General features: G+C 45.6%; 1 protein-coding gene across 1 annotated transcript in view; it reads left to right on the forward strand.

Moving 5' to 3' along the window:
* PAPOLA (poly(A) polymerase alpha) overlaps positions 1 to 15,137 on the forward strand; it is an 858,334-nt gene that overhangs the window by 83,470 nt on the left and 759,727 nt on the right. The window contains exon 6 of the mRNA XM_069208274.1: positions 4,359 to 4,412. Coding sequence (XP_069064375.1) covers positions 4,359 to 4,412 — 54 coding nt within the window. The remainder of the gene's footprint in view (positions 1 to 4,358; positions 4,413 to 15,137) is intronic.

A 15,137-nucleotide genomic window follows, 5' to 3' on the forward strand; every position in this document is an offset into this window, starting at 1 on the left:
TTAGTGAACAGTTAATATAAAGCAGTAGGCTTGATCTATTCATTGTGAAATGCATTAGTTAGTAGGCATTCAAGGGTTTGTTGTTATTACTCTGTATTAAAACCTACAAATAGGTGTTCTGGTAAATGCATTTTCACAGATTACCTTTGTAGGGGAGTATTTTGTTGCTGATTTTCCCCTCCGTCAAACCCTGTGGGTCAGAGATCTCCACTGAAATAGTTCTTGCTAGAATCTCTTCAGAAAACCTTACTAGCTTAGATATCTCCCCGATTCTTGTAATTCGAAAGAACATTTACTAATACAGTCTCATATAATAAATATATATCGATAGAGGGCCTTTGGGTGAGACGTGTTTTGCTGTTAGTCTGTCATTCACACTCTGCTTCCATCAACGACCGTGTATGGCCTGGGCTAATGTTTCTATCCACATCAGTCACCAACTCACTTGCCCTGTCAGTGGCAGCAGCTTCTGATCAAATATACACACACTCAATTAAAAATGAATACTCTTCTGTGTCAGGCTGTTTGGCCAACCCTTTGGTTTTCAAATTTCTCCTTTTACAGTTCCACTTTCAAGTTTTTTTTAGGAGGATAATGCAGTTCGCTCTACAGTGCGAAAGGATCACTTGCTTACTGCTCATTTTGTTTGCCTTGTGCTGCATCTCACATGGCCACTTCCTCTAAACCACTTGACAATTATGGAATACAGTTGTCTAGATTTTCATTGTTTTACCATTAAAACTTGGCCAAGAGGTTGGCTCTAAATGTGGTGGTCGTGCTGGAGTTTTAAAATAACAGACTATGTTCAATAGTTCAGCAAGATGGGCACAGTCTGCTTTTTTCCATTTAATTCAAACATGTGCTTGTCCTATTTAGGCTGCAGCATGTTTTCTTTTTTCTGTTTGTATTCTTCTAATTTATCTTGGATGTGTTGTTGAATGTGTGTTTTTATTGCAATTGTCAGAGGTAAATGCAAGAATGAGTCATTCGATGGATGCGTGAGTGTGAAGATGACTGCATGTTTGATATCTTTCATTTTATGTTTTTGTTAATACCCAAGCAATCGGTGAAAAGACACCTTTGTTCTCAAACCAGACCTATTGTCTTTGTGAATGCTTATTACAACTGAATGATTTCATACCACTGCAGCATTGCTCAAGCAACACATATCAGAGATCCACATGTCTGTGGCTCGGTTGTGTAATAACAGGGAGTTGTAGAATTTACAAACCGCAACTACAGACAAATATGGGAAGAGTGGGCTGGGCTTACTTTCATACAGAGATATTCTGAAAATCCTGTGACTCAGCATATTTAATCAGCTTTGTATTGGTGTGCATCCATTTTCTGTGGATTTAGATATTTGTGCATACTGGCATGTACGCACACACTTGTGTACGAGTAATACAAGGAGGAGACTAGTTAATTAGCAGCATGGTTTAACAAAAAAAAAAAAGCAATAACATAGTTACAGAGATTACTTAGCCCTTAAGCTTTCTTCTGCCTGCATTTTAAAAATTACATCATTGTGTTTAATGTTAGTAACATTTGCTTTCTACGGTAGAGTAGAGCGTTTGCATGAGTTAAAAGGGGCTGTAGACTACATTATTTCATGAAAGGCTAAAGGCTACTGTAGTTTAGTGATACTGTGTTACTTCAGCCCTTTCTGTTTTATCAGCAAAAAACATACTAGGTGATGGAAGCTGTAACAGTATATTTGGTATGCAATGATTTGAAAAGGATTGGACAATATGCTTTCTCTCAGGGGACTATGGTGATGCCAAAAACGTTGGCAGACCTGATGAGCAGTTTCAGTTGTGCTATTTACAAGAGCACATTACTATAAATCAAATCTTTTGTAAGTCACAGTCTGTAAGATTGTGTCTGTATGAGATGCCCATTTACATTTCATGTATTTGCTCATGGCAGTCTTTTCAAATTATATTTATTGAGAAATTCATGTAAAATAAAGGGTTATTCTGCCTAACCTGTGCTAAGAAGTACCATGAATACCATTACAACAGAGGTACAAAGATAACCAGGGTTACAGTTATGAAACATACTGTTAACTTGCATTTGTTATTCTATTCATATTGTACATAGCACAGCTCTAGGTTGAGATGAAAGCTCTGGTTCCAACATTGATTATCTTTACAGCCATGCTACAGTGTTTGGTAACATGTAATGATATATATGGCAAGTGTTGCGCTTGCTCTCTACCCCTTCTGTGCAGGGAAACATGCTTTATTTTTTACTCTGTCCTTTTTAGATAGCTTGACAAACCCGACATGTGATTGTTATGGTACTGTTGTTTCAGGGGCATTTAGTTAGGAAATCATACATTCTATTTGGGTCACAATTTAAAGGCCCTTAATTAGGGGTTCGTTTTTCTCTCTATAATGTGCTTGGTAAATTTCACTAGTGTTCTGAGTGGTTGATGGGGTCTTCACAATCTGCATCCAAACTGATTTTTCACATGACCTTTCAAGTAAATGAAGTTTGCTTTTTTTTTTCCGAATTAAACTTTGATTTAAATTCTCGCATGTTATTTCATACGCTAGGGCACTTTCCTCAGAAAAGGTCCTATGACGAAGACAGAGCATTGTGATATAGAAATGCACTGCAAACATTCCTATTGTGGCCGCTACTGGTACTTAATGGTTATTATTCTTTTGAGGTTGCATACCTACAGGTGTTTTGTAACAAAGGAAATCCCAGGTTCTATGTATCATTCGTAATGTTACCCCTCATCAGAACTAATTTGTGATCCTGGAAAATTAAAGCTTGACAACCTTACTAATAAACCATGTTCAGGGTCCGGTAAAAAGGAAAGGAAGTTGGGGGTGAAATAACCATACTACAAACAACCCAAAGGCCAATGTTTCTCCCTAAAGCCCTTAACGAGGATTTATGGATTGGGGTATATGGCATAACGCCCAATGCCATATCAAAGTTACTGGCCAGACACACAGAAGTTCAAATCTTTCAGGGAAAGCAAAATTGATCAAAAACAATACAATAGCAAGAGCACACAAAAGGGCCACAACTTGACTTTGAAAAGGGTATCAGGGGTGTGGTGGGGAATGGGGAGGTGGAAGGATTGTGTAATAAGTCCACTCTTTGGCTTCCTCTTAGGATCGATGTGGGTTAAAAGCGGCTATACTAGTCCGTTAAATCAGATCCCTGCAGTTCACCTTCATGGTACAATCTGGTTGTGTAAAGAGATCCATGGCTTTGTAACATCAGACAATGGAGTATGTGCTAAGGGGTCCACGTGGCAACTTCCAAACGAGGGTCATGTGGAGGTGAAAAATCACACAAACTGACCTTGACAGTTTCTAATTCAATTCTGAAGCCTAGTTAATATGCTTCACAAAGTCCTTTTTGAAGGCACCTTTTTATACAAAGGGTGCACTAATCCTCAGGGAAATATTTATTGTACAGATGTAATCGAATATCTATTACAATCATGCCAACCAGTCAGATTGGTTGTCTGTCGTCATTATGAAAATTCAATACTTTCCAATGGACCCTAAGTGATGGGTGGTTGATCAGGACTTAAACAGATGGGTTCAGTTTGTATACTGTGAAATGTTCTCTCTCGCAGAGACAAACAAAATATTTTTATAATTGATGTATCTATAATCTTATAGCCTCAAGCAACAGTTCCTGCTGGCGGGAAGCCATTGGAGAAGTAATAACAGGATTTCAGGACGAAGGAATGCCATTGACCTCAAATAGAATGCCAGATCACCTCAAAGTGGAAGCAGTTTACTAGAGTGTCATAACACTTTGTCAGTCAGACTGCTTTCAGAGAAAAGGCAATAGTGTAAGAAAGTTATACAGGGAAACTCTTCTCCAGGTGAAGAAGAAAAGGTGTTGGTTTTAACAAAAACAAGAGGCACTTACCGTCTCGACCACTAAATAGGGAAACGTGCTGAGCATGCAACTCTAGATGAGCTTTAGGCTGCAAAACCAGTTACAGGTAAATAGCCAGTTTCTTATGGCTGAGCTCCATCTTCTTGCCATTTGAAAAGCAGACCTTTAAAAAAAAAAAAAAAACATATATAATATATGTTGCTGTTACTGCATCCATTGCTACCACAATTTCTTCCATGTTGTGTGGTGATTATTAAAGGATAGGCATGGGTGCACACTGCTTTACCTGTACCAATATTGGGAGGGGCATGGGAAGCTTGTAGATAAGCCCATTACTCAAAAATCAGTCTTTTTAATTGTTACCTTTGTATAATTGTTTGCTAAAGCTTGTAAACCAGCAATAGAATCATAATTGTTAGCTTTATTAAAATACCTATTTTTGATGTAATATTTATAAATCTTTCAAATTCTCATTTCAGTCTGTCGAAGAGGCATTTGTGCCAGTTATCAAATTATGTTTTGATGGAATAGAGGTAAGTACTATTTGGCTGTAGCCATTCTATTCCAACCTTTTGTACAGTAGTGAAATGTAAATAGTTGCTGTTGCACAAATAAACGTAGAACTACCCTTTCTGCCCCTATTATATTATAACTCAATATTTTTGTTTTATTTCTGACGTCATTTTAAATGATGCCACTTGATTGTGATACTTAATATACTGTAAACATTCTCTAGCTTTGTCAGTAAAGCACTTTTGTTCTTTATACTGCAGATGGATCGTTTTGTTGGAGACAATATGCAAGAATGCCTTTTGTCTTCTTCGGCTTTTAATGTCCTTGTTAATATGTACAGTCTTCTAAAAGTATGCAAAATTGTCCAGTAGGAACTGGCTCTCTTGCTCCATCTGTTAGTTGCTGATGATGAGACACTGCAGGTGATGACTGGGGCAGCTCTATACACAATTTTGAGTATATTTGAGACACTTGAGACGTTTTGTAATATCAGTAGGTTAGAATATTAGTGTAGGATCTTAATTGTTGTTAGAGCATACTTGGTTTCAAAATCCTTTTATCTTAGTAATACTCTACAGATAGTAAAGTATTACATTCAGCCTAGGTTCCATTTAGTAGACCTGTATCATGGTCTGTCAAGCTTTCTTAAAGTTCTACTACATACTCCAAAACTGCATGTGTTGGATGCATTCAGTACTGAAAAGTGCTAAGATGAGTAGTGGCCTCTTGTCAGACCAACTTGAAACATCCTTGTTTAAGATGAGAGTAAGAAATCGTGCAAAAATAGAGCTTTAGTAGGACTTTTTTGAAGAAGTAGCTACATAAACTACCCAGATCGACCCTGAACCTAACATTGATCTGTCAGCTAGGGGTGAAATTACTGGTCCATGTGGATGCATTTAAACTAATCTTATTTTGAGCTATGCTGTGGGCAGGCCAGCACCTCTGGTTTCCAGTTAGAACGAAATTATTTGCAATTTGTGCTGAATATATTTATTTACTTTAGTCTGTTCATGTTGAGCAAACTTTGCTAAAAGAGTAAGCCCAACTGTTCCTTGGAATTGCCACATCAGTCACTAAGTCCTTAATTAAAGTTAGATTGTGAGAAAATGAACCTAGTTTGGTGAATGAAGTGCTATGTAGCTTGCTACTTTGGGCTCAGTAATGGTCTGTACGAGTTACGTGAATTATGTCTTTGGTGTATATGTAAGACCATTTTGCGATCTTTATTTAAGGGTTCATTTGAGAAGTCACCTGTCTGTCGCTTTACTGTAATATTGTTTCCAGGCAACTCTAGTATATGCAGTGTTGACTTAAGGATTAAATGCTTTCTCCTGAAGTTCTGTTTATAAAAACCTAAGATGGGATGACACAACCATTCTATTCAGTTCTGGAATCAGAAATCTGAAGAGTGATTTTTCTTCTGAGTAAAAGTACACTTTTCTTAAAATAGTTATGCACCTCCTGCTATGTTTGAGTTGAGAAAGATTTTCATGTCCTAATTTAAATAGTTGACACATAATTACAGCACCTAGAAGTTAGAGTATTTCACATTGAGGCAGTCTGCTGGTGTTTCCTTTTGTGTAACAATGACTTCCCTAGTTAAGTTTTGCTTGGCATGGAACGAATATCCCTTTCTTTTTGTTAACTCTTTTTGATCTTGCTTAATGGTGTCCTGCAGATAATGTCTTGGCTAGCATATTCACTTTATGGCTGCTTTGCTGTAATAAATTGTTTGGTGCCCTTTCTATGGAATATGTAACTTTCAAAATGCTCATTCTCTACTGTAGGAAGGTGGCTCTGTATGTGTTATTTCAAAGTAAGGAATAGCATGCACAGAGTCCAAGGGTTCCCCTCAGAGGTAAAATAGTGGTAAAAAGAGATAATACTAATGCTCTATTTTGTGGTAGTGTGGTCGAGCAGTAGGCTTATCCAAGGAGTAGTGTTAAGCATTTGTTGTACATACACATAGGCAATAAATGAGGTACACACACTCAGAGACAAATCCAGCCAATAGGTTTTGTTATAGAAAAATATCTTTTCTTAGTTTATTTTAAAAACCACAGGTTCAAATTTGACATGTAATAGCTCATTTGAAAGGTATTGCAGGTAAGTACTCTAGGAACTTTGAATCATTACTTTAGCATGTATACTTTTCACATAAAACACAATAAGCTGTTTTAAAAGTGGACACAGTGCAATTTTCACAGTTCCTGGGGGAGGTAAGTTATTGTTAGTTTTCACAGGTAAGTAAGTCACTTACAGGTTTCAGTTTTTGGTCCAAGGTAGCCCACCGTTGGGGGTTCAGAGCAACCCCAAAGTTATCACACCAGCAGCTTAGGGCCGGTCAGGTGCAAAGGTCAAAGAGGTGCCCAAAACACATAGGCTTCAATGGAGAGAAGGGGGTGCCCCGGTTCCAGTCTGCCAGCAGGTAAGTACCCGCGTCTTCGGAGGGCAGACCAGGGGGGTTTTGTAGGGCACCGGGGGGGACACAAGTCTGCACAGAAAGTACACCCTCAGCAGCGCGGGGGCGGCCCGGTGCAGTGTGCAAACACGCGTCGGGTTTTCAATGGAAGTCAATGAGAGATCAAGGGATCTCTTCAGCGTCGCAGGCAGGCAAGGGGGGGGCTCCTCGGGGTAGCCACCACCTGGGCAAGGGAGAGGGCCTCCTGGGGGTCACTCCTGCACAGAAGTTCCGTTTCTTTAGGGGCTGGGGGCTGCGGGTGCAGGGTCTTTTCCAGCCGTCGGGAAATGGAGTTCAGACAGTCGCGGTCAGGGGGAGCCTGGGGATTCCCTCTGCAGGCGTCGCTGTGGGGGCTCAGGGAGGACAACTTTCGTTACTCAGTCGTAGAGTCGCCGGAGGGTCCTCCCTGAGTTGGTTGTTCTCCACCAGTCGAGTCGGGGTCGCCGGGTGCAGTGTTGCAAGTCTCACGCTTCTTGCGGGGAGTTGCAGGGGTCTTTAAATCTGCTCCTTGTAACAAAGTTGCAGTTCTTTTGGAGCAGTGCCGCTGTCCTCAGGAGTTTCTTGTCTTTTTCGAAGCAGGGCAGTCTTCGGAGGATTCAGAGGTCGCTGGTCCCTTGGAAAGCGTCGCTGGAGCAGGGTTCTTTGGAAGGCAGGAGACAGGCCGGTAAGTCTGGGGCCAAGGCAGTTGGTGTCTTCTGGTCTTCCTCTGCAGGGGTCTTTCAGCTCAGCAGTCCTTCTTCTTGTAGTTGCAGGAATCTGTTTTTCTAGGTTCAGGGAGAGCCCTTAAATACTAAATTTAAGGGCGTGTTTAGGTCTGGGGGGTTAGTAGCCAATGGCTACTAGCCCTGAGGGTGGGTACACTCTCTTTGTGCCTCCTCCCAAGGGGAGGGGGGCACATCCCTAATCCTATTGGGGGAATCCTCCATCTGCAAGATGGAGGATTTCTAAAAGTTACAGTCACTTCAGCTCAGGACACCTTAGGGGCTGTCCTGACTGGTCAGTGACTCCTCCTTGTTGCTTTCTTTGTTTCCTCCAGCCTTGCCGCCAAAAGTGGGGGCCGTGGCCGGAGGGGGCGGGCAACTCCACTAAGCTGGAGTGCCCTGCTGTGCTGTGACAAAGGGGTGAGCCTTTGAGGCTCACCGCCAGGTGTTACAGCTCCTGCCTGTGGGAGGTGTTAGCATCTCCACCCAGTGCAGGCTTTGTTACTGGCCTCAGAGTGACAAAGGCACTCTCCCCATGGGGCCAGCAACATGTCTCTAGTGTGGCAGGCTGCTGGAACCAGTCAGCCTACACAGATAGTCGGTTAAGTTTCAGGGAGCACCTCTAAGGTGCCCTCTGTGGTGTATTTTACAATAAAATGTACACTGGCATCAGTGTGCATTTATTGTGCTGAGAAGTTTGATACCAAACTTCCCAGTTTTCAGTGTAGCCATTATGGTGCTGTGGAGTTCGTGTAAAACAGACTCCCAGACCATATACTCTTATGGCTACCCTGCACTTACAATGTCTAAGGTTTTGCTTAGACACTGTAGGGGTACAGTGCTCATGCACTGGTACCCTCACCTATGGTATAGTGCACCCTGCCTTAGGGCTGTAAGGCCTGCTAGAGGGGTGTCTTACCTATACTGCATAGGCAGTGAGAGGCTGGCATGGCACCCTGAGGGGAGTGCCATGTCGACTTACTCATTTTGTTCTCACTAGCACACACAAGCTGGTAAGCAGTGTGTCTGTGCTGAGTGAGGGGTCTCCAGGGTGGCATAACACATGCTGCAGCCCTTAGAGACCTTCCCTGGCATCAGGGCCCTTGGTACCAGAGGTACCAGTTACAAGGGACTTACCTAGGTGCCAGGGTGTGCCAATTGTGGAATCAGTGGTACATTTTAGGTGAAAGAACACTGGTGCTGGGGCCTGGTTAGCAGGGTCCCAGCACACTTCTCAGTCAAGTCAGCATCAGTATCAGGCAAGAAGTGGGGGGTAACTGCAACAGGGAGCCATTTCTTTACACAAGCCCCCCCCAGCCCACAGGCCAGGAGACTCAGCCAAAGCTGGGAGAGTCTTCCTAGTCTGGGAGGCGAGGAAGAGTAGAGGAAATAGGCTGGTTTGTTGCAGGGCCTACTCTGCCTTACATCCTCCTGCTCAGGTCATTCCCTCTGGGGAACTGACCCACTTCCACAGTGATAGGACCTAGTCTGAATTGCCTCTTGTCTGTGTCTTTAATGTCTCCACCCATTCTCTCTATTTTGGGGTTAGAGGTATCCACCTCTGCTAGTCTTATTTTAGCCAGGGTCACCCCTAGCTTACCCAAAGAGGTTTCCCAGAGCTGGAGTAACCCCACCATGACCAACAGGGTCAGGGGGCCTAACTTGCTATGTGGCATGGGGTCAGACCACCATGCCAAGGATAGTGCAGCCATAAAGGCTAACACCCAGCAGAGGCCACTGACAGCTGTCAGTGCCCAGAACCACACCTTTAGCTCTTCACCTACAAGGGAAGGGGCTAAGTTACAGGCTTCTTTGGGTTCAGGGTGCCTGTCTGCTGTATTAGAGTGAGGGGTTACCACATCTTGTAGTAAACACCCTTCTTCCACTCTGTCTTCCGTTAGCTGAGGAGCCATCCACTCAGGCTTAACAGTTGCCTGACTAGCCAGGACTTCTGGTGGGTCAGGTTGGACTTTACCAGTGCCACTTTTGGAGTTCTCCCCTACTGGAGCAGAATCTCCTTGGCTTGCTGGAACCTTGGCTAAAGGTTGTCCACCCTTCCTGCACTGTTTTCTTTTCTTTTTCTTCTGGGGCCTACTTGCATTTTCTGCAGAGGCAGGAACTCCAGAATCCTTGGGAGGGGACTGGCACTGGACCAGTTCCTCTCTTGGGCTCTGACTAACCTCTGGGTAGTCATTTCCAAGGAGACAATCAAGGGGGAGGTCTGTACTGACTACCACCCTTCTCCAGCTAAAAGTCCCACCCACTTCTATGGGCACAAAAGCCACAGGCCTATCAGTGACCCTGTCTGGGCTAACTCTTACTCTGGCCATCTCACCTGGGATGTACTGGTTTGAGAACACCAGCCTGTCATGCACAATAGTGTGACTGGCACAAGTGTCTCTCAGGGCAGTGGCTGGGATTCCATTCACCTGTAGGTGGTGGAAGTGTCTACTTCCCTCTAGAATCTCCAACTCACCTGTTGGGCCCTTTTTCCAGTTGAAGGCTATGAAGACCTCCTCATCTGAGGAGTCATCTCCAATGGCTACACTGGTTACCCCTGGGATTTTGCTAGGGGGTTTGTTTTTGGGACAAGAAGTGTCCTTGGTGTGGTGCCCTGTCTGTTTACAGTTATGGCACCATGCCTTAGTGGCATCCCAGCTCTTACCCTGGTACCCACCTTTGTTTTGGGTTGTGTCTCTGGGCCCACCCACCTGGTCTGGTTTTTGGGGGCCTACAGGGGACTCTTTTTCTTTGTTTCTAGTGTCACCCACTTTTTCCTGGGGAGGCTTTGTAACCCCTTTCTTTTGGTCACCCCCAGTGGAAGTTTTGGTTACCCTAGTCTTGACCCAGTGGTCTGCCTTCTTTCCCAATTCTTGGGGAGAAATTGGACCTAGGTCTACCAGATACTGATGCAACTTTTCATTGAAGCAGTTACTTAAAATGTGTTCTTTCATAAACAAATTATAAAGCCCAACATAGTCATACACTTCATTTCCAGTTACCCAACCATCCAGTGTTTTCACTGAGTAGTCAACATAATCAACCCAGGTCTGGCTCGAGGATTTTTGAGCCCCCCTGAATCTAATTCTATACTCCTCAGTGGAGAATCCAAAGCCCTCAATCAGGGTACCCTTCATGAGGTCATAAGATTCTGCATCTTTTTTAGAGAGTGTGAGGAGTCTATCCCTACACTTTCCTGTGAACATTTCCCAAAGGAGAGCACCCCAGTGAGATTTGTTCACTTTTCTGGTTTCACAAGCCCTCTCAAAAGCTGTGAACCATTTGGTGATGTCATCACCATCTTCATATTTAGTTACAATCCCTTTGGGGATTTTCAACATGTCAGGAGAATCTCTGACCCTAGTTATGTTGCTGCCACCATTGATGGGTCCTAGGCACATCTCTTGTCTTTCCCTTTCTATGGCTAGGATCTGTTTTTCCAAAGCCAATCTTTTGGCCATCCTGGCTGACTGGATGTCCTCTTCACTGGAGTTATCCTCAGTGATTTCAGAGAGGCTGGACCCTCCTGTGAGGGAGCCAGCATCTCTGACTATTATTTTTGGAGTCAGGGCTTGAGAGGCCCTGTTCTCCCTAGATTGGACTGGTGGTGGGGAATCAACCTCCAAGTCACTATCATCATCATCTGTGTTGCCACTTACAGATGGGTTGGCTCGATCATACTCTGCCAACAGCTCCTGGAGCTGTAGTTTGGAAGGTCTGGAGCCCATTGTTATTTTTCTTATTGTACAGAGTGACCTTAGCTCTTTCATCTGGAGATGGAGGTAAGGTGTGGTGTCGAGTTCCACCACATTCAAATCTGTACTAGACATTATTCTTCTAAAAGTTGGAATGCTTTTCAAGAATCTAAAACTGGTTCTAGAATCTAATTCAAACTTTTACAAACTTTTAAACTCTAAAAGAAATGCTAACAGGGACTAACACAAGGCCCTAGCAGGACTTTAAAGAATTTAGAAAAATTTCAAATTGCAAAAATCAATTTCTAATGACAATTTTTGGAATTTGTCGTGTGATCAGGTATTGGCTGAGTAGTCCAGCAAATGCAAAGTCTTGTACCCCACCGCTGATCCACCAATGTAGGAAGTTGGCTCTGTATGTGCTATTTCAAAGTAAGGAATAGCATGCACAGAGTCCAAGGGTTCCCCTTAGAGGTAAAATAGTGGTAAAAAGAGATAATACTAATGCTCTATTTTGTGGTAGTGTGGTCGAGCAGTAGGCTTATCCAAGGAGTAGTGTTAAGCATTTGTTGTACATACACATAGGCAATAAATGAGGTACACACACTCAGAGACAAATCCAGCCAATAGGTTTTGTTATAGAAAAATATCTTTTCTTAGTTTCTTTTAAAAACCCACAGGTTCAAATTTTACATGTAATAGCTCATTTGAAAGGTATTGCAGGTAAGTACTCTAGGAACTTTGAATCATTACTTTAGCATGTATACTTTTCACATAAAACACAATAAGCTGTTTTAAAAGTGGACACAGTGCAATTTTCACAGTTCCTGGGGGAGGTAAGTTATTGTTAGTTTTCACAGGTAAGTAAGTCACTTACAGTTTTCAGTTTTTGGTCCAAGGTAGCCCACCGTTGGGGGTTCAGAGCAACCCCAAAGTTATCACACCAGCAGCTCAGGGCCGGTCAGGTGCAAAGGTCAAAGAGGTGCCCAAAACACATAGGCTTCAATGGAGAGAAGGGGGTGCCCCGGTTCCAGTCTGCCACCAGGTAAGTACCCGCGTCTTCGGAGGGCAGACCAGGGGGGTTTTGTAGGGCACCGGGGGGGACACAAGTCAGCACAGAAAGTACACCCTCAGCAGCGCGGGGGCGGCCGGGTGCAGTGTGCAAACACGCGTCAGGTTTTCAATGGAAGTCAATGAGAGATCAAGGGATCTCTTCAGCGTCGCAGGCAGGCAAGGGGGGGGCTCCTCGGGGTAGCCACCACCTGGGCAAGGGAGAGGGCCTCCTGGGGGTCACTCCTGCACAGAAGTTCCGTTTCTTTAGGGGCTGGGGGCTGCGGGTGCAGGGTCTTTTCCAGCCGTCGGGAAATGGAGTTCAGACAGTCGCGGTCAGGGGGAGCCTGGGGATTCCCTCTGCAGGTGTCGCTGTGGGGGCTCAGGGGGGACAACTTTGGTTACTCACAGTCGTAGAGTCGCCGGAGGGTCCTCCCTGAGTTGGTTGTTCTCCACCAGTCGAGTCGGGGTCGCCGAGTGCAGTGTTGCAAGTCTCACGCTTCTTGCGGGGAGTTGCAGGGGTCTTTAAATCTACTCCTTGTAACAAAGTTGCAGTTCTTTTGGAGCAGTGCCGCTGTCCTCGGGAGTTTCTTGTCTTTTTCGAAGCAGGGCAGTCCTCGGAGGATTCAGAGGTCGCTGGTCCCTTGGAAAGCGTCGCTGGAGCAGGGTTCTTTGGAAGGCAGGAGACAGGCCGGTAAGTCTGGGGCCAAGGCAGTTGGTGTCTTCTGGTCTTCCTCTGCAGGGGTCTTTCAGCTCAGCAGTCCTTCTTCTTATAGTTGCAGGAATCTAATTTCTAGGTTCAGGGAGAGCCCTTAAGTACTAAATTTAAGGGCGTGTTTAGGTCTGGGGGGTTAGTAGCCAATGGCTACTAGCCCTGAGGGTGGGTACACCCTCTTTGTGCCTGCTCCCAAGGGGAGGGGGGCACATCCCTAATCCTATTGGGGGAATCCTCCATCTGCAAGATGGAGGATTTCTAAAAGTTACAGTCACTTCAGCTCAGGACACCTTAGGGGCTGTCCTGACTGGTCAGTGACTCCTCCTTGTTGCTTTCTTTGTTTCCTCCAGCCTTGCCGCCAAAAGTGGGGGCCGTGGCCGGAGTGGGCGGGCAACTCCACTAAGCTGGAGTGCCCTGCTGTGCTGTGACAAAGGGGTGAGCCTTTGAGGCTCACCGCCAGGTGTTACAGCTCCTGCCTGGGGGAGGTGTTAGCATCTCCACCCAGTGCAGGCTTTGTTACTGGCCTCAGAGTGACAAAGGCACTGTCCCCATGGGGCCAGCAACATGTCTCTAGTGTGGCAGGCTGCTGGAACCAGTCAGCCTACACAGATAGTCGGTTAAGTTTCAGGGAGCACCTCTAAGGTGCCCTCTGTGGTGTATTTTACAATAAAATGTACACTGGCATCAGTGTGCATTTATTGTGCTGAGAAGTTTGATCCCAAACTTCCCAGTTTTCAGTGTAGCTATTATGGTGCTGTGGAGTTCGTGTAAAACAGACTCCCAGACCATATACTCCTATGGCTACCCTGCACTTACAGAGGGGGGTTTTGTAGGGCACCAGGGGGGACACAAGTCCACACAGAAATTTCACCCTCAGCGGCGCGGGGGCGGCCGGGTGCAGTGTAGAAACAAGCGTCGGGTTCGCAATGTTAGTCTATGAGAGATCTCGGGATCTCTTCAGCGCTGCAGGCAGGCAAGGGGGGGGTTCCTCGGGGAAACCTCCACTTGGGCAAGGGAGAGGGACTCCTGGGGGTCACTTCTCCAGTGAAAGTCCGGTCCTTCAGGTCCTGGGGGCTGCGGGTGCAGGGTCTCTCCCAGGCGTCGGGACTTTAGGTTCAAAGAGTCGCGGTCAGGGGAAGCCTCGGGATTCCCTCTGCAGGCGGCGCTGTGGGGGCTCAGGGGGGACAGGTTTTGGTACTCACAGTATCAGAGTAGTCCTGGGGTCCCTCCTGAGGTGTTGGATCGCCACCAGCCGAGTCGGGGTCGCCGGGTGCAGTGTTGCAAGTCTCACGCTTCTTGCGGGGAGCTTGCAGGGTTCTTTAAAGTTGCTGGAAACAAAGTTGCAGCTTTTCTTGGAGCAGGTCCGCTGTCCTCGGGAGTTTCTTGTCTTTTCGAAGCAGGGGCAGTCCTCAGAGGATGTCGAGGTCGCTGGTCCCTTTGGAAGGCGTCGCTGGAGCAGGATCTTTGGAAGGCAGGAGACAGGCCGGTGAGTTTCTGGAGCCAAGGCAGTTGTCATCTTCTGGTCTTCCTCTGCAGGGGTTTTCAGCTAGGCAGTCCTTCTTCTTGTAGTTGCAGGAATCTAATTTTCTAGGGTTCAGGGTAGCCCTTAAATACTAAATTTAAGGGCGTGTTTAGGTCTGGGGGGTTAGTAGCCAATGGCTACTAGCCCTGAGGGTGGGTACACCCTCTTTGTGCCTCCTCCCAAGGGGAGGGGGTCACAATCCTAACCCTATTGGGGGAATCCTCCATCTGCAAGATGGAGGATTTCTAAAAGTCAGAGTCACCTCAGCTCAGGACACCTTAGGGGCTGTCCTGACTGGCCAGTGACTCCTCCTTGTTGCTTTCTTTGTTCCCTCCAGCCTTGCCGCCAAAAGTGGGGGCCGTGGCCGGAGGGGGCGGGCAACTCCACTAAGCTGGAGTGCCCTGCTGGGCTGTGACAAAGGGGTGAGCCTTTGAGGCTCACCGCCAGGTGTTACAGCTCCTGCCTGGGGGAGGTGTTAGCATCTCCACCCAGTGCAGGCTTTGTTACTGGCCTCAGAGTGACAAAGGCACTCTCCCCATGGGGCCAGCAACATGTCTCTGGTGTGGCAGGCTGCTGGAACTAGTCAGCCTACACAGAC

The sequence above is a fragment of the Pleurodeles waltl genome, chromosome 9, assembly GCF_031143425.1.
Source record: "Pleurodeles waltl isolate 20211129_DDA chromosome 9, aPleWal1.hap1.20221129, whole genome shotgun sequence".
Classification (NCBI taxonomy): Eukaryota; Metazoa; Chordata; class Amphibia; order Caudata; family Salamandridae; genus Pleurodeles; species Pleurodeles waltl.